This window comes from Lithobates pipiens, unplaced genomic scaffold (assembly GCF_037356315.1).
Source record: "Lithobates pipiens isolate NorthernLeopardFrog02 unplaced genomic scaffold, aLitPip1_a1.2 Scaffold_16, whole genome shotgun sequence".
NCBI lineage: Eukaryota > Metazoa > Chordata > Amphibia > Anura > Ranidae > Lithobates > Lithobates pipiens.
The window spans coordinates 324,120,113-324,132,466 of record NW_027507748.1 but is presented as its reverse complement, the minus strand read 5'-3'; the positions used below and the strand labels follow the sequence as shown (position 1 = coordinate 324,132,466).

General features: G+C 43.8%; 1 protein-coding gene across 1 annotated transcript in view; it reads right to left on the bottom strand.

The window, feature by feature from the left end:
* KIAA0319L (KIAA0319 like) overlaps positions 1-12,354 on the bottom strand; it is a 157,852-nt gene that overhangs the window by 37,916 nt on the left and 107,582 nt on the right. Inside the window, exons 15-16 of the mRNA XM_077481729.1 lie at positions 9,802-9,953; positions 4,584-4,722 (exon numbers count right to left, since the gene is read on the bottom strand). Coding sequence (XP_077337855.1) covers positions 4,584-4,722; positions 9,802-9,953 — 291 coding nt within the window. The remainder of the gene's footprint in view (positions 1-4,583; positions 4,723-9,801; positions 9,954-12,354) is intronic.

Sequence of the window (12,354 nt, the reverse complement as noted above, 5' to 3'; positions counted from 1 at the left end):
AAAGGGAGAGAGGGAGAGAGAGGGAGAGGGAGGGAGAGGGAGGGAGAGGGAGGGAGAGGGAGGGAGAGGCTTCACGGTAAATGATCAATGTGATAGCCAATCAGAGGCCATCACAGTGATCAGGTGACCCGGAACCGGTAAGTTGGTATAGGAATTGGAGCTCCTGTTGAGACCACGGTCTCTGTGCTGGGAGTGCGCTTCACAAAGACAGATATGTATATATGCGGCCCAACAGAAAAATGCCCAGTCCAGTGAGGTCGCATATATGAGTACTGATGGCAGGAAGGGGTTAAGCTATAAAAGATGAAAGCCATCTGGGTGCCTCCCTAGGATTTATACAATTGGTTATGAAACCCACATATGTACACACAGAAGGAGCAATGAAATATACATATTGAAAAATATAGTCTAACAATTTACAATAGTTGCTACCACTCAAGTTTGTTAGAAAAAAATAGTTCTATATATTTTTTTTATATTTACAATTCAATGCACCTCCTTGCAAATTTTGTTTGTTTCAAAAAAATGTTTGTTTCAGAAGCATTTGCCGAATTGTATAAAGACCGAAAAAACAAAATCTAAGATAACCCAAAAGCTTGCATCTTTAACCACTTAAAGCAGAGTTCCGATTTAAAAAAAAAAAATTTTAAAGTCAGCAGCTACAAATACTGCAGCTGCTGACTTAACAAATTAGACACTTACCTGTCCCAGGATCCAGCGATGCAGGGGAACGAAGCCCAGCTCATCTCCCCCACCACTCTACGGTGCCGGCATTGTCACTGTGGGCGCCCAGCTGTGGCTTCACAGACGGGCATGCATTGTGCATGCACAAGCCGCATGCTGTGACTGGCCGGGCAACCATATGGGACCTGTGACGTGTCCCAGATGATTGGCGATAGGGAGGGGGGGAGAGGTGAACTTACTTATGTTGCCGCGGTGCCCAAGGAGGAAGTGGGAACTGGAACCCCCTGAAAAGAGGGTTTCCGCCCGCCTCCCAAAAAAAAAAAAAAAATAAAAAAAAAAAGACATGCCAAATGTGGCATGTCAGGGGGACACCTTCCCTTAAAGTGGAAGTTCCATTTTTGGATAGAACTCCGCTTTACGGACCAAGCTTCTGAGATTTGTTGTTTACAAGTTAAAAACTTTTTTTGCTAGAAAATCACCAAACATACATTTTTTCCCCCTAACACCCTAGAGAATAAAATGGCCGTCGTTGCAATACTTTGTCACACTGTATTTGCGCAGCGGTCTTACAAGCACACTTTTTTGGGGAAAAATACACTTTTTTGAATTAAAAATATAGATAATGTTACGCTGAGTAAATTGATAACCAACATGTCACGCTTCAAAATTGTGCCCGCTGGTGGAATGGCTGCAAACTTTTACCCTTAAAAATCTCCATAGGTGACGTTTAACCACTTAACAACCGGCCCATAGCCGAATGACGGCTACAGGGCGGTTGTTTAACTCTCCGCTCTCGCGTGCCCCCTGGATCCTGCATCACGGATCACGGTAAACGGCCACTCATCGCGGTCGTTTACCACGTGATCGCTCCGTCAAATGATGGAGCGATCACTTGTAAACAAACCGGCGTCATGTTATGACGCCGGTTCCTCCCTCCCCCTCTCTGTACCGATCGGTACAGCAGAGGGGGAAGAGATCGGTGTCAGCAGCGCTGTGGGCTGCATCTGCAGTGCCCACATCGCTGCTCACCGAAATTTAACTCTACAATACTCTGCAATACACTCTGCAATACACGCCAATACCCTGCAACACCGGCCAATGCCCTGCAATGCTCTGCAACACCCGCCAATGCTCTGCAACACCCGCCAATGTTCTGCAACACCCACCAATACCCTGCAACACTCTGCAATGCTCTGCAACACCCGCCAATATCCTGCAATGCTCTGCAACGCCATACTCTGAGATACCCAGCCATACCCAGCCATAGTCGGCGATACCCTGCAATACTCAGCCATAGACATCCCCCCCTCCCGCCGCCCTCCGGTGCTTCTACCGACTCGCCAATACGATCAATACCATATTTTTTTTTTCAGGCTTCCCAGCTTAGAGGTGAGATGCGGGGTCTTATTGACCCCATATCTCACTGTAAAGAGGACCTGTCATGCCATATTCCTATTACAAGGAATGTAAACATCCCTTGTAATAGGAATAAAAGTGATCAAAAAATGTATTTTTGGGGAAAAAAAATGTCAAACTAAAATAAATAAAGTAAAATGAACAATAAAAATTTTTTTTTTTTTTTTAAAGCGCCCCTGTCCCCATGTGCTCGCATGCAGAAGCGAACGCATATGCAAGTTCCGACCCACATATGAAAACGGTGTTTAAACCACACATGTGAGGTATCGCTGCGAACGTTAGAGCGAGAGCAATAATTCTAGCCCTAGACCTCCTCTGTAACTCAAAACATATAACCAGTAAAAAAATATTAAATCGTCGCCTATGGGGATTTTTAAGTAGCGACGTTTGGCGCCATTCCACGAGCGTGTGCAATTTTGAAGAGTGACATGTTAGGTATCCATTTACTCAGTGTAACTTCATCTTTCACATTATGCAAAAATTGGGCTAACTTTACTGTGTTTTTTTTAAAGCACAAAAAAATGTTTTTTTTTCCAAAAAAAGCATTCGAAAAATTGCTGCGCAAATACCATGCGAGATAAAAAGTTGCAACAACCACCATTGTATTCTCCAGGGTGTTTGCTAAAAAAACATATATAATGTTTTGGGATTCTATGTAATTTTCTAGCAAATAAATGATGATTTTTACATGTAGGAGAGAAATGTCAGAATTGTCATGGGTGCTCCAGAACGCCTGATGGCGCTCCCTGCATGTTGGGCCTCTGTATGTGGCCACACTGTGTAAAAGTCTCACACATGTGGTATCGCCGTACTCGGGAGTAATAGCAGAATGTGTTTTGGGGTGTAATTTGTGGTATGCATATGCTGTGTGTGAGAAATAAACTGATAATATGACAATTTTGTGAAAAAAAAAAAAAAGTAAAGCAAATCTTGATTTTGCAAAGAATTGTGGGAAAAAATGACAACTTCAAAAAACTCATCATGCCTCTTACTAAATACCTTGGAATGTCTTCTTTCCAAAAGGGGGTCATTTGGGGGGTATTTGTACTTTTCTGGCATGTTAGGGTCTCAAGAATTGAAATAGGGCGTCAGTACTTCAGGTGTGAAGGTCTGAAATCTATTTTTAGTTATTGGCACCATAGCTTGTGGACTCTATAACTTTCACAAAGACCAAATAATATCCACCAATTTGTACTTATTTTTACCAAAGATATGTAGTAGTATAAATTTTGGCCAAAATTTATGAAGAAAAAATTACTAATCTGCTAAATTTTATAACAGAAACTAATTTTTTCTTTTATAGCACAAAAAATAAAAAAAACAGCGGTGATTAAATACCACCAAAAGAAAGCTCCATTTGTGTGAAAAAAAGGACAAAAATTTTATATAGGTCCAGTGTTGCATGACTGAGTAATTGTCATTCAAAATGTGAGAGCACCGAAAGCTGAAAATTGGTCTGGTTATTAAGGGTGTTTAAGTGCCCAGTGGTCAAGTGGTTAAAATGTAATAAAAAAATGTTGTTATTAAAAAAAAAAAAAAAAAAAGGCCCTTTAAGAGCTATGGGCGGAAGGGACGTTTTGACGTTGATTCTCCCTGCAATGTTATGGAGACGGGTTGGGGCCATCTTCCCCTAACTTGTCTTCATACCCCGCCTCCGCTGCTGCCGATGGATCCGGTAAGTGGCGGAGGGCACTGGAGAGCGGCAGGAGGGGCCCTCTCCTGCCACCAGTAAAAGTGATCTCGTGGCGAATCCACTGCGTAGACCACTCTTATCAGAAAACAGACCGCTGGCTGAAGAAGATACTGGATTATGGCAGCTAGCTGCTGCCACAACAACGCGTGCGGCGGTCCGTAAGTGGCTAAAGGGTTAAGTTCGCCAATAAAGGGTATCACTTAGAGGGGTTGTAAACCTACGGGTTTTTTCACCTTGATGCATCCTATGCATTTAGGTGAAAAAATACCTGCCAGCGACAAGCCCCCCGTTTTTACCTGAGCCCTGGAACTTGACCCACGGGGATGCGCTGTCTCTCTGCCTGGGGCTTTCAGCTCTTGATTGGATAGACTGATGGCAGTGCAGCCATTGGCTCCCACTGCTGTCAATCAAATCCAATGACGAGGGTGCCGGGGGCGAGTCCTGCATTTGACCTCTATGGATGCCGAATGCTGGACTTGAGCGTGCGCCCCCATGGTAATCCCTCAGGAGATCGCTTCTCCCAGGGGGTTATCTGATGTGGGGAGGAGCCATGAGAGCCGCAAAGGGACCCCAGAAGAGCAAGTTCAGGGCCACTCTGTGCAAAACGAGCTGCACAGTGGAGGTAAGTAAATGTTTGTAATTTTAAAAAAAAAAGCGAACCTTTACAATCACTTTAAAGTCCAAACTTTCAGCAAAGTAAAATCATTATATAAAACAAGTGATTTAGCGTAGGGATAAATCTATTGATGTGGAATGTGGCCTAAACTTTGACTTCATGTGCATCACTTACCTTGTTTTACTTCTACAGTAGCTCTGTCACTATCGCTCTCTCCTTTGGCATCAGTCACCTTCAAGTGAAAGGTATAGGTCCCTTCAACTAGATTAGCGAGGAACAAGACTGCGTGGTGATCAGAGTTATTCAACACCTCCTGAAGGGGAAAAAAAAATAAAAAATGTAGTGAGCGATTGTCACCTCACCCACAAATCAAACACAATGTCATCTTTTCCACTGTCTGTAGATAATAATCTTCCAGGCTTCGCTTAACACCTTCAGAAGACCAATCAAACAATGGCGAAACAGCGACCAAGCACTTCTAGGTGCGACTTACAAACAGACTACTAGGTTGCAGAAATATAAAACAAACAAATAGTCTGTTTTGTAAAGCTTTCCATACACACATGTAATAAAGGAATAAATCTATATGTAACATGTCAAAAAATAGTTTCATCCCAACGTGTAATCTAGAGCACGTTATAAACTATAGCACTGTCCAGAATATATTAGAATGCAGCAGATTTCACAATCTTCCATTTTTCAGTGAAAAAAAAAAAAAATAGGATTTTTCCTACAGCTTACCCATAAAATCTTTTTATTGGAGTACATGCTGGGACATAGAGCAGCTATAGTAATTACTATCTGGGTTATACACCACCTCTAGGTGAATGGACAGTGGCACACCCAAACGATAGGAAGTGTCCCCTCTATATAACCCCTCCTGTACAGGAAGTACCTCAGTTTTGTAGCAAGCAATTTCCAAGAGGGGAGGGGCCTCTGTGTCCCGTGATGTACTCCAAGAAAATGATTTTACAGGCAAGATGTAGGAAAAATCCTATTTTCTTTATCATACATCACGGGACACAGAGCAGCTATACTAATTACTATCTGGGATGTCCCAAAGCAATGCCCCTGAGGGGAGGGACACACCATCATAGAAACTGCCACCAAAGAAGGACCTACTCTGCTATTTGTAATATGCTGAGGAAAGGTAGTATCTTCTATGTGATGGACATCGAACTAGTAAAAATCCTGTAGATGTATAAATAAAAGACCAAATAGTGGTCTTGTACATCTGGGCCACTGACATTCGATGATGGCTGGCCCAAGATACCCCCACACCTGTAGAGAATCTCTCCCCAGAAAAAAAACAATTTTTTTACCATTTAAACCATAGGCATCATTGATGAACTTGTAATAACACTGCTAAATATTTGACCTGGATGCCGACTGCCCTTCCTGGGCTCTTCTGGCAGCACAAACCAAGATTCATGTCTTGTGCCGACAACTCAAGTAGACCCTGAGTGTCTGAAACTACCTCTAGAGTAGGCAACGATCTTTCTCCTGTCCACTGTGGGGCAGGAGATAGAAAAAGATATATATTTTTTCAAAATTGTCGTTTTTTATTTTTTTGTTTATAGTGCAAAAAATAATAAGCACAGAGACGATCAAATAACACCAAAAGAAAGCTCCATTTGTGGCAAAAAAAGGACACCAATTTTATTTGGGTACATTGTCGCACGACTGCGCAACTGTCAGTTAAAGCGGCACAGTGCCATAGTGCAAAAAATGGCCTGGTCAAAAAAAAAAATGAGTTTCTCCCCTCAGGGAACATACTCATCAGACTGGAATCTTTTTTTTTTTTTTTAAATAGAAATAAGCCTAAAGCTTACTATACGCGTTATAATATGACCCTACAATCTTTGTACTATAAACTTTTATTAAATCTAATCCATTTTAAGTCCTACCAAATATATAAACAAAAACGGGCCCTTTCACAAGGGCTTTCCGATCGGGTCTGCCTGATCAGATGCTCCAGCAGGGGCGTTGCCAGGTGGCAAAAAGACCAGGGGCTTCAGCCCGAAGTCGAAGAAGCGACTTTTTTTTGGCCTGGGTGGTGGGGATGTGTGACTTACTAAATAAACACACCTGCCTGACACTGACCATTACACTCACCTGCCTGACCTACAAACACTGACCACTGACCTGCCTGACCTACATACACTGACCACTGACCTGCCTGACCTACATACACTGACCACTGACCTGCCTGACCTACATACACTGACCACTGACCTGCCTGAGTTACACGCACTGACCTGCCTGAGCTACACGCACTGACCTGCCTGAGCTGCACGCACTGACCTGCCTGAGCTGCACGCACTGACCTGCCTGAGCTGCACGCACTGACCTGCCTGAGCTACACGCACTGACCTGCCTGAGCTACACGCACTGACCTGCCTGAGCTACACGCACTGACCTGCCTGAGCTACACGCACTGACCTGCCTGAGCTACACGCACTGACCTGCCTGAGCTACACGCACTGACCTGCCTGAGCTACACGCACTGACCTGCCTGAGCTACACGCACTGACCTGCCTGAGCTACACGCACTGACCTGCCTGAGCTACACGCACTGACCTGCCTGAGCTACACGCACTGACCTGCCTGAGCTACACGCACTGACCTGCCTGAGCTACACGCACTGACCTGCCTGAGCTACACGCACTGACCTGCCTGAGCTACACGCACTGACCTACCTGAGCTACACGCACTGACCTACCTGAGCTACACGCACTGACCTACCTGAGCTACACGCACTGACCTACCTGAGCTACACGCACTGACCTACCTGAGCTACACGCACTGACCTGCCTGAGCTACACGCACTGACCTGCCTGAGCTACACGCACTGACCTTCCCGAGCTACACACACTGACCTGGCTGAGCTACACACACTGACCTACATACACTGACCACTGACCTCACTGACCTACACGCACTGACCTGCCTGACCTACATGCACTGACCTGCCTGACCTACACACACTGACCTACACACACTGACCTGCCTGACCTACACATACTGACCTGCCTGACCTACACACACTGACCTACATACACTGAGCACTGACCTACATACACTGAGCACTGACCTACAGGCATTGACCTACATACACTGACCTGCCTGACCTACATACACTGACCACTGACCTGCCTGACCTACACACACTGACTTACATACACTGAGCACTGACCTACACACACACACACACACACACACACACACACACACACACACACACACACACACACCCACACACACACACACACACACACCCACACCCACACACACACGCTGTGTCTGACGGACCTATCTCAGCTCAGTCGTGGTGTGTGTGTGTGTGATCACAGCAGTCAGTCAAGCACCATGAGACCCGAGGAGAGGAGAGCCGAGCTGCCCGCCCGAGCGGGGATGTAGCGTTCCCGCCTTCTGGAGCCTGCAGGCTAAGATGGACGTAACGTCACACGACCCGCTCCAGAAGGCGGGACCAGCGGCACTTGGCCACTATGGCTAATTTTGGCAGCCGGGGACCGATTAGTGAGTGTGGCCGAAATTAGCCGACGGCGCTCGAGCCAACAATGGAATGCAGCATTCCATTGACTCTGGGCCACATTCGGGGCTTCAGCCACCCCTAGCCACCCCCTCTCGACGCCCCTGCGCTTCAGTCAGCCCTATGGAGTGCGGGATGTCAGCGGTGACATGTCTGCTGACATCCGCCAATATCTGATCTGATCCTGTTAGTGAAATCAAGATGGAGGGAAACCCTATTTTCTATCCGTCTGAAGAATCAGATCAGATGAAAACGGACAGGAGGTCTGTTTTCATCCGATCTCCTTAGAGGACAGCGGGGCTTTGACAGGTCCATCTTCGCACAGTAAGCTGAGACGGACAGGTCATCCACCTACTCAGTGAATCAATCCCTGCTGAGCAAAGCGGAGTCCATACAAGGACAAGCCCATGTGAAAGAGCCCTAAACCTGTAATGCAGGCAGGCTCTTGCATACATAGCTGTGTATTTATTTTTTTGCACACTCTCAAAAGTCAGTATCCCTGATCACCACCACATCACACCACACCACACCTGTACTGAACTGTTAACAGCATGTAAAAAATAAATAAATAAAAAAATAAATAAAAATAAATGAAAAGTGAAAAAATATGAAATTTTATTTAATTTCTTAATTTTCCAAAATACTGTGATAAAAAATTAAAACTTAAAAAAACTCGCCAGCAGGATAAGCCTTTTGTGGGGCGATCAGAGAGTCAATATGATGTAGGTTAATAATCAGCTCATTTATTATCAGCGCAGACCCACCCAGGATGCCCACCAGAGCCCCCCCAGGGATGCTAATCAGTGCCCATTAGTCCATCAGTATTGCCTGCCTGTGCCTCCTCATCAGTGCTGCCTATCAGTGCCCATCAATGCCCAGTGCCGCCTATAATTGCCCATCAGTGTGGCCTTTCAGCACCGCCTATCAATGCCCATCAGTGCCACCTATTGGTGCTCATGAGTGCTGCATATTAGCGCCTCATCATCAGTGCCCGTCAGTGCAGCCTCATCAATGCCCATAAGTGAAGGAGAAAACTTACTTATTTACAAAATTTATAACAAAAACAAAGAAAAACTTTTTTTCCCCCAAAATGTTCGGTTTTTTTATTTGTTTAGCAAAAAAAAAAAAACAAAAAAAAACCCCAGTGGTGATCAAATACCACCAAAAAAAAAATATTTATTTGTGGGAACAAAATGATAAAAAGTTTGTTTGGGTACAGTGTTGCATGACCGAGCAATTGTCATTCAAAATGTGACAGCGATGAATGCTGCAAATTGGCCTGGGCAGGAAGGGGGGGGGGGGGAAGTGCCCTGTATTGAAGTGATCAATACCTTGCACTGTCTACTTTTCAAAAAGTGGTATTTTGATAGGGGGTGCTTGCTAGTTAAAGTAGCGCAGTGCTGAATTGCAAAAAATGTCCTGGCCATGAAAGGGGTAAAACCTTCCAGAGGTCAAGTGGTTAATCTGCAATTCTCTAATTTAAATTGTATTTTTTTTTTTTTTTACAGAAAACAAAAAAACAAACAAAAAAAAAAAAAACACAAAAGTACAGAGGCTAGAAGAAAAGAATGGTCATAATGAGCTTTGTATAGGGATATGGGAACTTTTTGTGCTCCTTAATCTTATGACGCTTATAAAGACTTTTTATTATAAAACAGTCCTTTCACTGATGGCAATTTTAGCAGGATAGCATTTACATTTGTGATAGAAAATGTTACTGTTATTAGTGTTCAGTAGTGTTTTCACACAAAAAAAAAAAAAACATATTTACATTTAACGGTTTGTAGGACACCAGTCTTAGAAATATTAGAAAGCTATTTATCTACTGGCTCTACTTACCCCAGCTGCTGGGCTAGACTCATCTCTCTCCCACTGGTAGGTAACAATTCCTTTATCGTCTGAAGACTTGGAGCCATCCAGCTCTGCTGTGTTAGTTGGAAGAGTAATAACCACATTTCCAGCAATCTTTGCCACAGGTGGCTTGTTCATTTCTGTATTTAGAAGAAATACAATATAAGACTTACAATTAAATACTTTAACAGGAATCTACCAGGATGATACCCTTCATGTGAGAATTGATTCTGCCTACTTAAAAAAGGTTTAGAAATTCCTAACTATGCACTGTACATACTGTATGCTGTAGGTTCATATCCTAATATAGTGCCTTGGCCACTTTGTTCTTTAAAAAAAGCAATGAAATTGTATTTGGTAATTTATATGTGTACCGTCTGAACTCTACCTTTTATCTATTTTTCAATGGCAAAACGTCAGTCAAGCTTTTAGCTGGAGCAGACTATATTTTATCCCACTTTAAAGTTGAAGTTCTTTCCCCTACCTTAGCTTCCTATTTAGGATATACAGTAATATCTTGGATTGCGAGCATAATTTGTTTCGGAAACAGGCTTGTAACTCAAAGCAGTCTTGTATCAATTTCCGAATTTTATGAATTTCCCCATAAGAAATAATGGAATCTCAGATGATTTGTTCAACAACCATTTATTCATAAGTCTTTCAGTTTATAGTCTATATAAAAAGATTATAGCAATGTGATAGACCATAAAATGTCCATTCACAAATGGCAGCCCTTCCAAGGGGACTAGAAGCAAAAGCCATCAGGAACTACAGAGTATAAAAAAGAGAGGCGCCTCTAAGTGTAGCAATATGGTTACATTAAATTAAGGTACAACATTTAGCAAATCACATGTTTGATGATTAAAACAGGCACATCTAAGTATGCAGGCATCCGGGGTAAAGCTGTCCACATAGACCATCCTCTGCACCGCTCGCAACCACTGCTGTCAGTCTGCAATCATGACCAGTAAGACTAACCTGCAGTATAGCAATCTGAAAGTGAGGCGTGGAGCACATCATGGAAAGGATGACATTGATGATGGTGCAGAGGATGGTCTATGTGGACAACTTTACCCGGATGCCTGTATACTTAGATGTGCCTGTTTTAATCATCAACCATGCGAGTTGCTAAACGTTGTACCATCATCAAATGTCACCATATTGCTACACTTAGAGGCGCCTCTTCTCTTTTATACTCAGTTGTGACATGAATCTACTTGTATATCAAGTCTAAATTTCTTTAAAAATGTAGCTTGTCTTGCAAAATGCTCTCAAACCAAGTTACTCTCAATTCAATTCAATTTGGAGTTTCTGTGGGTATTGAGCACTTTACAGAGGGAGGGTATTGGAGCCAGAGGAACATGGGTCATTGATGCAATAGTCCTCAAACTTCGACAGAACCAGGAGGAATGTATCTTTATTCTCTACAGCGAAGTTCATGTAGTGCTTAATTTGGCAATGTTGAAATATCTCTAAGGGAGGTAAAACCCATTTCTTGCATAGTGTAGGGTTTAAGGCTAGTAAGAGTAAGGAGGGATTATAAATATTTGAAGTCTATGTTGGCCCATAAGCCAAAGACCTGCAGGTTTTCATAACCTGAGGGATGGGGGGGGGGGGGGGGGGACAAGGGGCCAATGTGTGCAGGAAAACTGGAGTTAGTACTTACCGGTAACTCCTTTTCCGGTGGTCTTCCAGAACAGCCCTTGAGAGATGGAGCTCCTCCCATCGACACAGGAAACACATTGCCACAGTTCAAAAGGCGGTCCCTCAGGTCCCTGGTCAGTCATTCACCAAGAACCGAAGGATGGAACTGAAAAACATATAAACCATAACAGGTAATAACATTAGTACATCACTACAATCAAATAAAGGGTGGGATCGTGCTGTCCTGGAAGACCACCGGAAAAGGAGTTACCGGTAAGTACTAACTCCAGTTTTCCCAAGTGTTCTTCCAGGACAGCCCTTGAGAGGATCCCCAAGTACTTACCAGATTAGGGGGGGACCACGGCCTGGAGGACTTTCCTCCCAAAGGCCTGATCCTGACTAGACATTAAGTCCAGTCGGTAATGCCTTGTAAAGGTGGAAAAGCTTGACCATGTGGCTGCTTTACATACCTGCTCCGGGGTGGCACCAGCTCTTTCTGCCCAGGATGCAGACAACGCTCTTGTGGAGTGAGCTTTAACACCCTCAGGAGGATCTCTATTCAAGGCCTTATACCCCTCTGCTATAGCTAGCCTAATCCATCTAGCTATGGTTACTTTTGAAGCTTTCTGTCCCCTACGTTGTCCGGAAAAAAGGACAAAAAGGGAGTCTGAGATTCTGAATGGTTTTGTTATTTTAAGATATTCTAGAATACACCTCCTCACATCCAATAAATGAAAATGTTCCTCTTTCTCATTTGCTGCATTTTGACAAAATGAAGGGAGGACAATATCTTGGGACCTATGGAAGCTAGATGCTACCTTTGGTAAGAACCCAGGGTCTGTCTTTAGTATGACTCTGTCTTCTAGGATCTGTAGGAATGGTTCCCTGATGGAAAGT